The 16606-nt window shown below is 37.7% G+C and overlaps 1 protein-coding gene and 1 pseudogene across 5 annotated transcripts in view; both read right to left on the reverse strand.

Annotated features, from left to right (window-relative positions):
* The window catches only part of GIGYF2 (GRB10 interacting GYF protein 2), a 107793-nt gene that overhangs the window by 74863 nt on the left and 16324 nt on the right, over positions 1 to 16606 (reverse strand). For all 5 annotated transcript variants that reach the window (XM_054571454.1, XM_054571447.1, XM_054571471.1 and 2 more), the window contains 3 exons: positions 11666 to 11749; positions 9006 to 9135; positions 7745 to 7840 (listed from right to left, as the gene is read on the reverse strand). In XM_054571454.1, coding sequence (XP_054427429.1) covers positions 7745 to 7840; positions 9006 to 9135; positions 11666 to 11706 — 267 coding nt within the window. In that variant the 5' untranslated portion in view covers positions 11707 to 11749. The remainder of the gene's footprint in view (positions 1 to 7744; positions 7841 to 9005; positions 9136 to 11665; positions 11750 to 16606) is intronic.
* Positions 161 to 4166, reverse strand: LOC129068483 (heat shock cognate 71 kDa protein-like; annotated as a pseudogene).

Raw genomic sequence — 16606 nt, forward strand, 5'->3', positions numbered from 1 at the left:
CAAACTGAGATATACATTCAAGGGAAATATCAAAGGAGCAACATTAAAAGATATTGTTTGAGCATCAATTTTGTTCTAAGAAAAGTTTTTCCCTAGTTATATTTTATACATACATATATACATACAGAGAGAGCATGTGTGCACAAAATTAACTTTCATTTTAAAGATAAAATATCTATTTCAGGTAATTTCAGGAAGTTTAAGATAGGCAGCAAGAAGCTATTCAGGTTATTAGAAGTGTTTACCTCCCCTATAGGAGTAATGGGTGAAAAAGTAAGCAAAACTCTAGTCTACAAATATCTAAATAATCCCTGAAGCAGACCTGACCATCCATAGCACAAACATCAAAATGTTAATAAATCTTCTGTCAGCTTTAATCAATATCCTACTCTATCATATTTTTAAAACAACAAAGGCTACAAAATAAGTGTCAGGAAATCTAAATGATGCATTGTAAATGCCTCTAAAAACGGACCTCAAAGATCTTCTGTGACTGCCCCACCTCCCCGTTCAGCCCAGCCATTACAGCGTCCAGACCACTACACCTTAAGATAAACTTTCTAATTACAAAAACAAAATGAAAATTTGCTCCTTTGGTCATTCCAGAACTAGTTTTGATGTGTAGTTGTACTGCATACCTAACTTTATTCTTTTTCAAATTATTAACCAACAGTTCCTAACAGCATCCGTTGAATAATCTTAGATTTTTCCAAATGACTTGTGTAGCTACTTAATAAATACTAATTTCTTAGAAATCTTATGGGACATTTCTAAATGATTCAATTACTCGTTCTATTGATCATGTTTTGGTATCTAAGAGCAAGTGTTCCTATCTCTTTTTGGAGGGGAAGAGGGGCGCCAATTTTAAATAGTTTTATCTAACACCACATTTTCCACTTGATTATTTCCTTTCCCTGTGCACATGTTCTATATTCAAGTATCAAGAATGCCCAGTTATTTACTGTACAGCACCTCAACTTTTAAAACTGCTATGGAATTTACTACCGATTTGGGTCCTTCAGTATTTTGTGTAGAAGAATGCTAAATCTACGGTTAAGGTTGGCTTCATGAACCTCAATGGTGGGCCAAGGGGCACCACCAGACGGAGGGGCTCCGCCACTGGGGAAGTTCCCAGGCATTCCTCCTGGCACGCCTCCTGAACTTTGGAACAGCTTGGTAATGACAAGGGTGCAGACTTTTTCCAGCTCTTTCTGCTGATGTTCAAATTCTTCCTTCTCTGTAGCCTGGTTATTAAGCCAGTCAACTTTATCACACTTCTGAAGAATCTTCTGTTTGTCCTCATCATTCATCTTCCCTTGAAGTTTTTCATCTTCAATAGTCGCTTCATGCTGAAAGCGTAGAATTCAAGTAAACTCTTGGAAGACACCTTGTCCCACTGCTTCTCATCTTCAGCTCCGTACTTCTCAGCTTCATGATTCATGCGCTCAACACATTCCTTGCTCAAATGACCTTTCTTGTTACTAATGGTAGAACTTTGTTCTCTTTTCCTGTACTCATCCCTACCAGAGACATTGAGGATGCCACTGGCATCAATATCAAAAGTAACTTTAATCTAAGAAACACCACAAGGTGCAGGAGGTATGCCCATGAGTTCAAACTGACCCAGCAGGTTGTTATCCCTGGCCAGGGCATGTTCACCTTCATAAACCGGGATGAGCACACCAGGCTGGTTGTCAGAATAGATCGTGATGGTCTGTGTTTGCTTGGTATAAATGGTAGTACTGTGCTTGATGAGGACAACCATGAGTCCATCAGCAGTTTTAATGCCAAGGGAAAGAGGACTGACATCTTAATAGCAGCAAATCTTGATTATTTTTAAATTTGTCTCCAAACAATTGGCTGCCTGGATAGCTGTACCCTAAACAACAGCCTCACCAGGGTTGACACCCATATTCAACTCTTTTCCACTGAAGAGGTCCTGCAGGAGTCTTGGAGATATGGGTAAACCACCCACCAGGACAGCGTCATGGACATGGGACTTGTAGAGCCTGGCATCCCAAATGGCTTTCTCTACAGGGTCCACAGTGCCACAAAAAAGGTCAGTATTCAATTCTTCAAATCAGGCACAGGAGTACAGAAGTCGCTTCTTTCACTGAGCAAATCAATCTCAACACTGGCCTGCATACAAAACAGCATGCACTTAGCACAGTCACAAGCAGTATGTAGGTGACAAGCAGCCCTCTTCTTCTCACTGACGTCCTTTTTATGCTTGTTTGAATTCTGCAATAAAATGGTTGACCATTCAGTTGTCAAAGTCTTCTCCAACTAAGTAGGTGGCCCCAGCTGTAGACTTGACCTCAGAGATTCCATCCTCTGCTGTGAGAATTAACCACACCAAAAGTGTCACCTGCCAAGTCAAATATCAGCACATTCCTTTCAGCTCCTGCCTTTTTATCTAAGATATAAGCCAGTAAGAGCAGCAGTTGGCTCACTGATAATTCTAAGCACAATGAGACCAGCAATAGTTCTAGCATCTTTGGTAGCCTGACACTGAGAGTCATTGAGGTGAGCAGGTGCTGTGACACCACCATCGGTAACAATCTTCTCAAGGTAGGCTTCTGTAATTTCCTTCATCTGTGTAAACACTATTAAATGACACTTCCTCTTCTGGATAATAACTTTTCCTCTCTCCCCTGTATTCTACTTGGACCTTGAGCCTGCTGCCATTATTCACCATGGTAGGGGCCAATGCTTCGTATCAGATTAGACAACAGCATCATCAAAACTATGTCCAATCAAATGTTTGACATCAAACACCAAGTTGGTAGAGTTCACTGCAACTTGATTCTTCACAGCATCAGTAATCAGTCGGTTGGTATCAGTAAAGGCAACATAACTTGGGAGGTTCAGTTTCGCTGATCACTGGCAATTAATTCCACTTTTCCGTGCTGGAAGACACTCTCACAAGAGTAGGCAGTGCAAAGATCAATGCCAACTCTAAGTTCGTGAGACGTTGTTCCTGGAATGTATGCAGAGCTGGTAAAGACCAGGAAGACCAAAGAGCTGCACCCACATTCAACGAGTCTCCCTACTTATTAAAAGCTTTTCTGGCCCGCTTAGTCTCTAAGAAATCTAGGAAATCATGTAAAAAAAATACAAATAAATTATTAAATATATGTATGAACAGGTAAAAATTTTGGAAGAATCATCACAAAAGGTTAAAACTGATATACTGTATTATATAAAAATTAGCTTCTGTATTTAAAAATAAATAAGTGGAATTTAAAAATTTAGAGAACAAGGGTAGCTCATATAAATAGTATAAATCAACAAGAAAAAGATTAATATCTGAAATAAAAATTGGTAAAGAGCAAAAAATAAATATAAATAGAAACATTTGATAACTCTGCACTGCACTGGAGAAATATAAAATAACAGAAGAATTTTTTTCCAAATATACAGAAAAATTTTACAATAGAAATACTCAAAGTTGAAAGTGCAAAAGAATGCTTAGTGTACACCATCACTTGTACAAAAGGGGGAAAATATATATATTTACTTAGAAAAATGCACAAGAAACTGCTAACACTGCCTGCCTTTGGAAAAGGGAGGTAGGTGGCTTAGGAACAAAATGGGTGATTTTCTATCATATACGAGAATGTTAATTTTTATTTTTAAGCCATGTGATTTATATTTAGTCAAAAAATAAACAAATTTCAAAAACAGAAATAGTGAACATGACAAAAAGTAATGGCAAAGTACTACAGTTATGGTAGCAATGAAACAAAAGCACTATCCTTAAACAAAACTTCTTAAAAGCAATTTAGCAGTATGGTGCAACTGGGTTTGCTTTCTGGACTTTCAATTTTATTCTGTTGACCTGTATGTCTAGCCTTATGCCATAGTTTTAATTACTGTAGTTTGTTCTAAGTTCTGAAATCAGAAAGTATGTGTCCCCCTACTTTGTACTTTTCAAAATTGTTTTTGACTATTTCGGGTCCCTTGCAATTCCATGTACATTTAAGAATCAATTTCTACCCAAAAAGCCATTGGAATTTTGATAGGGATTGCACTGGCAATCAAGAGATTAACAATATTAAATCTGAGAAGGTTCAATGAACACTGGTGCCTTTCCATTCACTTAAGTCTTGTTTAATTCCTTTCAACAGAAGTTTGTAATTTTTAAGTAAAAGAGTCTTACACATCCTCGGCTAAATCTATTCCTAAGTATTTTATTGTTTCTGATGCCAATCTCCTTTGCCAACTGTCCATTGCTCATGTACAGGGAATACAACTGATTTTTGTGTGTTGATCCTATATTCTACAACTGTACTGAATGCATTTATTAGTGTTATGTTATCTTGTGGATTCTTTAGGATTTTCTATATATAGGATAATATCATCTGTAAATAGAGATAGTTTTACTTCTTCTCTTTCAATTTGAATGCTTCTTATCTCATTCTCGCCAGACTACGCTGGCTAGAACTTCCACAAAATGCTGGGTATCACCAGGGAAAGTGGGCATCCATATCTATCTCAACCTTAAGGTGAAAGCTTTCAGTCTTTCACTAATAAGTACCGTCATGGACCAAAGAACTACGTTTCAGTCAAAAGAAGACAACACATATATGGTGGTCCCATAAGACTGTAATAGAGCTGAAAAAACCCTATTGCCTAGTAAATCCTAGCAGCTGCAATGCTGTGGTGCAAAGCATCACTCACATATTTGTGTTAATAATGGTGTAAACAAACTTATTGAGCTGCTAGTCATATAAAAGTACAGCACATACAGTCATGTACAATACATAATACCTGATAATAGTAATAATTACTATGTTACTGGTGGATGTATTTTTACTATAACTTCCCTGTGTTTAGATACACAAATACCATTGTGTTAAAACTGCCTGCAGTACTCAGCACAGTAACGTGTGGTACAGGCTTGAGTGACCCAGGAGCCACAGGCTGTCCCACACAGCCCACTTGCGTGGGAGGCTTCACCGCCTAGGTTGTATGTTAAGTGCACTCTATGATGTTTCCACAACAACAAAATCACCTAACAATGCACTTCTCAGAACATGTCCCCATAACTAATACATAACCGTATGATGTTAGCTGTGCGTTTTTCATAAATACCTTTAATCATATTGACGAAGTTCCCTTCTATCCTAGATAACTGAGTGTTTTATCGTGAAAGGGTGTTGAATTTTGTCAAATGCTTTTTCTGCATCAACTGAGATGATTAAGTGGGGGTTTTTCCCCTTCATTCTATTAATGTGATGTTTTACATTGATTTTTTTTTTTATGTTGCACCACTCTTGTATTTGGAAGATAAATCCTACTTGGTCATGATGCATAATCCTTCAACTATGCAGTTGGATTATCTTTTGACAACTAAAGATATACAAAGATAATAGATTGCAATAAAACTTACTAAATGTTAACAAATAGTTATCTCTACATGGTAAGTTTATGAGATTTTCTTCTTTATACCTTTCTATATTTTCTACAATGAATATAAGTATTTTTATAATAAAATTAAGTATTTTATTGGTTTTTAAGAATATAAAGAAATCATAAAATCAGTAAGAAAAACAATCCAATAGAAAAATGGGCAAAGAATACAGATAAATCAAAGACGCCAAGGGCCCATAGGCATATGAAAAGATGCTCAACCTCACTAGTAACTAGGAAAATACAAATTAAAAACAACTATCACAGCCATCATTTTGGCCAAAATGTAAAAACCAAGAACTGGAGCATTGCATTAAAATAAGATGCCCCCTCACTGGTGGCAAGAGTGCACTCTGGCTTAAGTAACGAAAGAAGGTAAGTGGCAACACCAGTAAAGTTGTAAAAAATGCAAAGACCAAAACCCAGAGATTTCAATTTTACACCATGTTTTAAGAACACTTATGGCAACATAATTTATAATAGCCAAAGTTCAAGGCAACCTAAATATTCAAGCAGAGAGATGTTAAAATCTGTGGATTTTCTCACATATGAAATACTATACAGCAGAGATGAACGCCATGTGCATCAACACAGATAAATCTAAAAATCATTACTGAAAGGAAAAAAGCTGAATAAAAACTACAGTGTGGTATCTTCAATATAAAATTTATAATCCTACAAAATGAAACTATAATGGTGTATGGATAAAGAAATATGCAATGGAAGTAGTTAAACAAATGAGGAAAGTAATCCAATTCCTGGTAACCTCTGGAAAGGATGGAAGGGTTATACCTCAGGCTATCTCAACTATATAAGAAATCTTATTTCTTAAAACAAAAAGGCACAAATATGTCATAATTTTAAGATTTGATATAAATGAATTATAATATACTGGTAATATACTTTGTAATAATATGCTCTATACTTGTCTATTTGAAATACTTCATAATAAAAATATTTTTAAGAAAATAAAAACTGCCCTAACTGATGTGGTTCAGTGGGCTGAATATCGTTCCACAAACCGAAGGGCTGCATGTTTGATTCCCAGTCAGGGCACATGCCTGGGCTGCAGGCCAGGTCCCCAGTTGGAAGCATGTGCAAGAGGCAACTGATTGATATTTCTCTCACACACGTATGTTTCTCCCCCTTTCTCCCTCTCTTTAAAAAAATAAATAAAATCTTTAAAAACAATTAAAATAAAAACCAAAATACAGGGTGGGAAAAAAGCGAGTTTATAGTTGTTCGTATGGAAAATAACAGAATAATACAAGAATAAACACTGAGTTTCTCATACTCACAACCGTAAAACTACTTTTGCCCTACCCTGTATAGCCAAATGTAAATTTTGAAAAGGAACATTTCAGCAACGGCTCAAGACAGGACCCTTTCTTTCCTATGTGCTCTTTACAGCCATAAATACCATCTGGTCAATAAAAATATCAATAATACTGGGTTTCATGAATAAACACGGAACTAGACCAACTTAGAAGAAACCAGAAACAAAAAATTGCTTACGTAAGTATGAGGCCTGAAAATCGCCAAAGATCGCTATCACACCTCTCTTAGAACTTAACACAGTTAGAATAGAGTTCTTTTAATAAGCTTTTCTTCCTTAATGGTCACTTCCTCGTGCAAAATATGGGAAGAGTTTAGAGGAAATATTCTGGGGTGTCACAAAAGTAATTACCAAAATGTTTTCAAATTAGATCAGTGGTGCTGGTTGTACAACTCTGTGAATACACTAAAAATTGCTGAATTGTATACTTTAAAGGGTAAATTTTATGGCATGTGAATTATGTCTCAATATATAGCTTTTTCTTTTAAAAGTAATGGTTCATCATTAAGGTAGCATTTCAGCATTCCAACAAAGGTCTTATTTCTCCATTTTACTACAATCACCCTAAGTTCCTTGAACTCAGAAACTCTTTATCTTTGGACATAGTATACTATAGTAGGACAACACAAAAGCTGTTACTTTCCAGCCCAAACATCTAATTTTCTCACACAATCATTAAAAAATTGGTGATAGAGGAGCATTCTTAAGCACATTTTAAGCTGAAGATCTACATTTTTCTTTAACGGTTGAATACACTGGTAAAAATTCAGGATGCCAATTACTTCTGAAAAACTGTACTTTTCTGAAAAGCAGGACCCCTTCACCCTGTAAAATAACATTTTCTCTGCACCCATATACCAAGGAAACAGTAGGAAGGAAGCAGACCTGCGGAGATGAAGTATACTCTATCGGATCTAAGTAGTAACCTCTAATTGTCAGGTCTCACTGGGAAGGAACAAGGATTTCAACTGAGACTCAAAGCTAGGCACAAACCTGTTCTTCTTCTGTAAATGGTACAAGAGCCAATGGTGGCAGGGGCTCCTCCTGGAGGATAGGCAGAAATTCTTTATCCAGAAGGTCTGAAGGTATCTGTTTGATCAAACACATGACCATGAGATTAATGTATCCCTCCAATTCAAGAAGATTAAAAAAATAAAAACCTCTCCTATTTATGTTATTATAAATATGGATAAAAAGCTTATACAGCCAGTTATCTTTGGCGGTACTTACACAGTCTTGGGGATCCAATATTAAATACCCTAGTAAAACTCTGCCCCCAAGTCCTCCCATCGGACTATCCTTTTCAGATTTGATACAGCACTAACTCTGGTATTCCAGAGTGCATAGGAGGAGAGTAAAAATCTCCACATTTAACTCAAAGCACAAGGTGGTAAAAAAAGTTTTTACAAGCAACTGTATCTGTCCTTAGCAACCATCATTAAAATGAGATTCTACCCATTAATAAAATTAAAAACAAAGTATATTTTTAAAACAGAATTATTATTTCTTACTAGTCAGATAAGAAAAGTATACTTTATACTGTTTGAGTTTTCATCATTCGTAAGTGACACAAATGTGACATCCCCTTTTTCAGATTTCCTCTCCACTAAATATTTAGCTCAAAAAGGTAAAGAAAAAGAAATAATTCTTCTTCTCCCTCCTAACTTCTAACTGGAAAAAAGATTAAGATGTGCAATAAAAAGAAGGGAGGCCCTGCTGCACTAAAGTGTCACTGATCCAATCCCAGGTCACGGAATATGCCTAGATTGGGGGTTCAATCCCCAGCTGGAGGATGTGTGGGAGGCAACCGGTCAATGTTTCTCTCTCACTCTGATGTTACTCTTTCCCTCCCTTCCCCTTTCTCTAAGATCAATGAGTATGTCCTCGGGTGAAGACTTAAAAAAAAAAAAAGAGAGAGAAATTCTTCCTTTGTCAGCCATCACATTGGAATAGAAAGAGGAGTGAAAGGGGGGTTAAGAGGAAATGACTTAAGATAAGCATTAAGTGCTGACTATTCTTCCTGTTTCCATGAAGCTTTCTACTCATATAATGAAATCTTAGGCCAGCTCCAAAAAAAAAGAAAAAAAGTGCATTACACTTAAAAGAGCTTCTGTTAACTACTGCAGATTTCAAAGCACAACTTCAAAAGGTAAGGTAGAGAAAAAAAACATGGTTATCTCATGTATCACTATATCACTGTACATACCCCTACAACGCATTCGGAATAATTCTGAACTCCTTCCTACTTTCTTACCTTGTTGTCTTTAAGGAAAAGTGCTAGCATTTCTTCTCTGCCATAACGATAGTCTGCTAATTTATACTTCGGCAATGCTGGAGAAAGAGGAGGGGATGTAATACTCCCACCACTGGACAGAGCTCGGAGCCTAGAGAAAACAAGACACAGAAGACAGTAAGTGTCAGCTTCTTATTTTTATATAATATATGATACAATTTCTCATTTTAGCTCTTTAAAAGGACAGAAAGGAATCCCTTCATTTCAAGATATCCAAGATTTTAGCTTTAACAAAACCTGCTGTCAGAGTTCACTGAGAGAGCAGTTCACTGAGAAATAACTATACAACCATGTGGCAATTCATTAACCTGAAAGGTACCATGGCATGTCCCTGAGAAGCTTCAGAAGTGCGGAGGGGACACTTTTCTCCAAATTATAAAAATAACATGATTAAAACAAACAGAAGTCTCACTTCACACCCATTAGATTAATAAAAATGAATAAATCTGACAATACCAGTTGTTGGAAAGAGAGTAAAATAATTCTCATGTAGTATTTGTGATATTATAAATTAGAACTACTTCAAAGAATGATGTGCTAATATTAATATTTAATAAAATATGTAACAAAGTATGCTACGCAATAGGCAAAATACAGAAACTTATAAAATTACTGTTATATAATTCATATAAACTTGCCAGTAGGTTAATACTGTTTAAGAACACACACAAAACGTAGCAAAAGCATTGGAACAAACTGGACTGACAAACGCAAAATGCAGGACAAGACTTTATTTATTTATTTTTAGGAAAAGGGGAAGGGAGGTAGAAAGAGAGGGAGAGAACATCAATCGGTTGCCTCTCACACACCCTCAACTGGGGACCTGGTCCACAATCCAGGCATGTGCCCTGGCTGGGAATCGAACTGGCAAGTTTTTGGTTGGCAGGCGGGCACTCAATCCACTGAGCCACACCAGCCAGAGCTACATAAATACTACATCCATACAATGGCACCATTTACGGTAACAGGCAATACTGATAAAAAGATATTTTTGATGTGGCTTTCTTTTTAAAAGCAGGTTACAAAATTGAATGTACAATACGATCCTACTTTTTATGAAAATAAATGTACATATACACAAGCATACGTAAAACCACCTGGAAAGATACACCAACCTATTAATAGTGGTTATCATGGATGGTGAAATTATGGTGATTATATCTTCTGGTTTACTTGTAATTTCTAATTTTTCTAGAAACATACAGATATTCCCTGCTTTTCAAAAAGTTTGCTTTACGCCACTTCACTTTTACTAAAGACCTACATTAGTACGTGTTCTCACTAACCAAAAAGTTTGATGAGGGTTACCATTTTAACGAAAAAAGGCAAAAAGTGAAAGTGTTCAGCATCTGTTTTGCAATGAGTAACTAATGTTAAGCAGCAAGAGTGGCCCCGAGCTCCTTCCCCAGGAACCATACTCAGTGCCTCGGCAGCAGCCCGGCGGCTCTGAACTGCGTCTGTGAGCATGTAGGCTTTACTTCATTTACTCTGCGCATCTGTTAGCAACGTGTATCCCTGAGGGAGCTGCTGCTTTGCTTTACAGCATTTCAGCTTATCGGAGTTTTCATAGGAACAATCCACTTTCAGATAGTGGGGAAACCTACACAGATTTGGTAATAAAATTATTTTTAAAATATAAATAAGAACTAACACAGGTTCAGCATTACTTGTATCAATAGTTCCAAAATAAACTCTCAAAGTATAGAAAAGGTATCAGTTCTTAGAACTTCAAATAGTGATCTCTCCTGTCTCCAAATGCTAAACTATAAGAGCCCAGAATACTTAGGAATTGTATCTATAAATGCATATAAAAAGGTAAATTAGGAAGAATCCTCAGATAGGGAGTGACTTCAGGAAGTCTGCATCATTTATCAAGCCAACAGCACCTGAACAACCAAGAGTGTTTAAGACGCTGTTTCAATTTACCTATTTTATATATTGCCTCTGGTTTAAGGTTTGAATGGAAAAAGCAACTAAATTAATTATTCACTGTCACTTGAGAGGATTTTCAATCACCAACTTTGGGGAGGAAAGGAAGAAGAAGGGGATAAAAGTCACACTACAATATGACGGATCTCAAAATGACATGAGAATTACATATTTGAGGTCCAAACATCTGTAAGAGACTCGAAGGTCAGTATTATTACAGCAAATGATAACCCAATCGTAGATGGGCTACTGTTAACAGCCAATATAATTCTAGATAACTTGCTTAGCCCATCAATAAAATAAAATTCAAGTAATAATTCAATAAAAACTACTTTTCAAGTGAGTCTATGAACAGTGCTCACAAAACAGCATTATAGCAGAAAACATACACATATGTTTTAACTATATAAAATTGTATATGTACCTAGACAAAGGCTCAAACAAAAAAGTAAATAATTTGATTGGGTACTGGAACTGTGAGGAGTTGTAATTCCACTATGATAACATAACCAGAACAAGAAACTTTTTTAAATAAATTATAAATATAGTCATTAACCAAATATAATTTATTCCTAGGCTAGCTACATTGTTTTCAACTAGGCACATAAGGCGAACCACCCAACACCCATAAAAATACCTTCCTACTGTACTAGCCATCCAGTATCAAAAAAGATGAGATTTTGAAAACTCACCATTCAGGCCCAAAGTTCAGTGTCTGCGTTTCCGCTGCCATTCTTTTCCGTATGTTTACAAGATTTTTTATATGTTGGAGAAACCTGTTAGAGAGAAAAATACCTCCATATAGTTGGTCATGACTAAATGCAGAATCCCAGTCCAGAAAGTGTAGCTAGGGAGTGTCTTTTGTTTATGCCCCTCTCAACCACAGTCCGACAGGCAAAGTGAAATGAATATATCCACCCTTATATTCCAATTCACCATCTTTTTATGCTTATCTAAAGAAAGGAGGCATATTATTAGATAAAGCTACTGAGAACAGATCATGCAGGGCACTGGGAACTAAAGATTTTCTTCTTTCACTTTAAAGTAATGGGGAGGGAATAAAGCTTCACAGATCTCCATTGTAATTTACACTGCTCCCTTGTAATGGCTTTCCCATCACCATGAGGTGTATCAGAGATTCTTAAAATAAGGACCCCACTCCCTTCCTGTCTCACAGCTTTTGCCACAATTCTTCCCACTTTCTGCTTAGCACTTTATACTCTAGTGATTCTTTAAAAAATTATCTTGAACCATCAAGTTAAACTAACAGGCTAATATAAATACTATATGATATTCCTTATATGTGGAATCTAAACAGGCAAACTTAGTAAGTAGAGTAGCGGTTACCAAGGGCTTGGGGGTGAGGGAAATGGAGAGATACTGGCCAATGGTTATAAACGTCGTTACACGATTAACAGCCCTGGCTGGTGTGGCTCAGTGGACTGAGCACCGACCTGCAAACCAAAATGTCACCAGCTCGATTCCCAGTTCCAGGCACATGCCTAGGTTATGTGCCAGGCTTCTAGTTGGGTGTGTGTGAGAGGCAACCGATCCATCTCTCTCTCTCTCGCACACTGGTATTTCTCTCCTTTTTTTTCTCCTCCCTTCCCCTCCCTCTAGAAAAAAAGAAAAGTAAATATTTAAAAAACATAAAAAATTTAAAAAGTAACATTCTGGGGATCTAATATATAGCATGGTGATTATAGCTAACAATACTGCATTATATACTTGAAAGTTGCTGAGAGAGCACATCTTAAATGCTCGCAGCACCAAAAAAAAAAAAAAAAAAAAAAAAAAAAAGAAGGAAATCCTGTTCTGGTGTTATCATTCCACCTGACAAACCTTTAGGTAGTGCCAAACTACCATGCTGAGCCAACATTAAAAGTTCAGAAGTTTAATGCCTTGATCTAGGAACCTAACTACCATTTATAACATGGTTTTTGTAAGAAGATATAAAGTAAAAATTTCTCTTGAACTCTTAAGGACCTAAGAGGAATAACCCAAAAAATTTAATTATCAACTAAAGAAACCTGCTTTACTCAGAGTGGTGTTCTGCTCATTCTCCTCTATGAATTAAAGCAGGAAATATAAACGTTATCACTGTTGAAGAAGTCTAATTTAAATGTTTGAAGTACAGTAACCAGTAATTCCAAATTCCCCACCCCAGATTGCTCCTTCTAAATCAATTTAAAGGAGCCCAGTTCTAATGTATTTACATGTACCGGAGGGATTTTCTTTCATGATGCCTCCAAATTATAAATTAGAATGGAAGCTGGGCCTTTTTCCTCAGCTGTCCTCTCTGAGGATGTAGTGAGGTATTAACATTAGCGTAGGCTTCATGACCATTTAAACCTCACCAAGCTAAATGTTGTCAACTCAAACCCTAGGAGACTTGTGACCATGAGAAAATAGCTCTGGATTTTTACAGCAGTCAGTATCTGAACCCGACTCTGGCTGCTGTGTCCCCACCAAGCTCTCCTGCCTCTCTAGACTGCCTGTTCTTGAAACCATTTCCTCCTTTATCCAAGACCAGTACAATATCATTTTTTTCCCTACCTTAATTTCCTTCTTATTTAGTCACCATTCCCTAAAAGTCTCTCTTCTCTAACTTCCTTCAATGTACCCATGATTTGTTTTACTATAAACTGTTAAGACATTGTCTTGAACCTTGTGTTGTTATTTCTCAACTAGAACCCTGCCTACTAAATCATGGAAGAGTGACGGGTGGCACGCAGGGAGTGGGGGTGTTGTTATAGCAATAGCCCATCTCCCACAAATTTCTGAATGTCCCCATCCTGGGAAGGCACCCACTGCTACTGTAAATTACAGCGTTGCTTCTTTTCTACCATGGCCTGTACGGCATGTCCAGATGTCTGATCCTCCTAGATGTCTATCTCATCAACAACTGACCAAGGCACCACTGTGTTTACCACTCACCCGTCAGCTAGGCTCACAAGCCCAGAGCTACCTGAAACTCCTTCTGTTTCTCTATCCCTCATATCCAATCATCTTGTCTCAAATATAGTCAATTCCTCCTTCAAGATTCCTCCTACATTCTTTCATTACAGTCAAACCGTTGTAAACTCATGTCTGGATTAGAATAAAATTTCTACTTGGCTTCCCTGACTCAGCCTCTAACTATTCACATGCAAAAAAGATCAATCTTCCTAAAGCACTGCTCTGGTCATGCCTACCCCTCTTTAAAACAGTCCATTAAACCTACTGTGTGTATCACCAGAACTCCTGGTGTTTCAGGTTCCCACCAATCTGACAGCTCATACCTCCTCAACTAATCTCTTACTGTTTCACCTACAAACTCAAAACCCAATGAGAACTTTCTACTCTTCACTGCATTCCCCTTCTTCTGTCGTTCTGCTCATGCCCTGCCCTTCCCCCCGAATGCCCTCCCTCTTTCCCTTACAATGGCCTGTACAAAACCAAGAAGCCATTCAAATAGCCTGCTCCATAAAATATTTCCCGAAGTAGAAAAAGCACTGCTCCATCTGGAAAGAAAATCTGAACAGAGGATGCAGAAATAAAATGTAATCTACAGAATTCAATACTGGGATGAAGTGCTTTTTATTTTATTTTTTAAAGATTTTATTTATTTATTTTTAGAGAGACAGGAAGGAGGGAGAAAGAGAGGGAGAGTAACATCAATGTGTAGTTGCCTCTTGCGCATCCCCCACTGAGAACTTGGCCTGCAACCCATGCATGTACCCTGACTGGGAACTGAACCAGCTTCCCTTTGGTTCACAGCGATGAAGTACCTTTTGAATTTGTATATAAAGCTCAAAAGGAAGGATAAAATAGGAAAGAAATGATTTTGAGAGGAAGGACACAATAGATTTGGACAAAATATGAGGTACCTGAAAAGACATCTAACGGACTGTCATATAGACCTTGAACTCCAGTGTAGAATAGGGATGGGGAAGACATAGATTTTGAAGTACATCTACATAACTGCAACCAAAAATTGATCAAAACTCTCCCAAAGCAGAAATCAAGGACAATATTTTTCTTCTGAGTAGTGGAATTATGGGTAATTCTTTCCTAGTAAGTTTCTAATTTGTTCCTAGTAAGTTTCTAATTTGTGTATATAACAAAGATAGTTCTGGCACAATTTTTTTTAATGGAAAAATTCACAAGTCTCAGGTATTTAAGTCAAAAAAGAGAAGGACTAAAAAGTCTTCACTGGCTTCCACAATGAAATCACTGGTGATTTGCAGAATGCACTACAGGACACGGGTAGGGGACAGAGCTCGATTTCAGTGGGATGAGAAGTGGCTAGGGAGACTACATGCAGTCAACTCTTTATAGAATCTTAGCTGTGAAAAGGCTGAGAGAAATGAAAGCGAGTGGAAAAGAAGCTTCCCATTTATTAAAATTTTAGATAAAAGTATCTTAATGGAAAAGTACTAGTAGAATCAAAAAGTGAAGAAACAACTTAGCAAAAATACGATGCAAGTGAAGTCTCTGGGAAGGCAGTACAAATGAGGTTTCAGAGAACAAATGAGAAAAAAAAAGATTTTACTCCCATCTACTTGTGACAAGAGGAAAGTAGACCCAAATGACTTAGGATGCCTCCAAACTTATTTTGTGGGGGTTTTTTTGGCAGGGGGAGGGGATACAAGGCTGAGGGGAATTCCCATTTGATGGTACACCACTATTAACTCATCTCCAGAGCTGGTTATTAAGAATTCACCAGTTTTTCCAACAGGTGTCGTGCTGTTACAGGATCTAACCCAGAACACCGCTGCAGGCGGTGACAGTAGTGCTGAAGGCCCAATCAGGATGGGATGGCACCTACCTGCGTGGCTGTGGGTTTCCTTCCCTGACTTGGCAGCCCGGGTCTAGGGCAGAGACAGCTGACAACAGGACTGAAGGAGGGTTTCAGGTTTGTTAGCAGCAAATGAAGGACAAGAGGACATGTGGAGGGTGCTGGCGAAAGTGTGCTTTAGGCACAACAGGGAAGGAAGCAGCAACAGGAGAGGTGCCCTGGCCGGGTGGCTCAGCTGATGGGAGCATCATCCCATACACCAAAATGTTGCGGGTTCCATCCCCAGTCAGGGCACCTATAAGAGGCAACCAATCAATGTTTCTCTCTCTCTCCCCTTCCTTTCCCCTCTCTAAAAATCAGGAAGCATATCCTCAGGTTGAGATTTTTTAAAAATTTAAAAAATAGAACAGGAGAGAGTACAAATTTGGTATGTTGGTAATATCAAAAAGCTGATGTAGTAAGGATAAAAATGAAAGCACTAGAAGAATTAAAGATGGAGGGGACGCCAAGGAACCAGGAGCCTGGAAGGACTCTGAAGTGACTTCAGGATAATGACAGAGAGGAGAGAGTAGAAAAGACAATGAAGTAAAGGGTGAGCCCACAGGGTCTATGCCTGATGATAATGAAAAGGACACACAGTTGTGTTGTCAGCAGGAACTCCAGAGAAGAGGAGATTCTGTACAACATGGAGGGATAATGGCTATGGTGACTACTTATAGCCTACAGTCTATAGCAGAAAATGTGAGTGTGAAAGGGTATTGATAATTATAGAGAGGTGACAGAAGCAAGCAGGCTGAACGGTCACACCGGTAAAGGAACCAAACAGGCATGTGAATGGAAGAGGACGAAGGCA

Source organism: Pteronotus mesoamericanus, unplaced genomic scaffold (genome assembly GCF_021234165.1).
Source record: "Pteronotus mesoamericanus isolate MK-2021 breed Mesoamerican mustached bat unplaced genomic scaffold, CSHL_Meso_final contig_1018, whole genome shotgun sequence".
Lineage (NCBI taxonomy): Eukaryota > Metazoa > Chordata > Mammalia > Chiroptera > Mormoopidae > Pteronotus > Pteronotus mesoamericanus.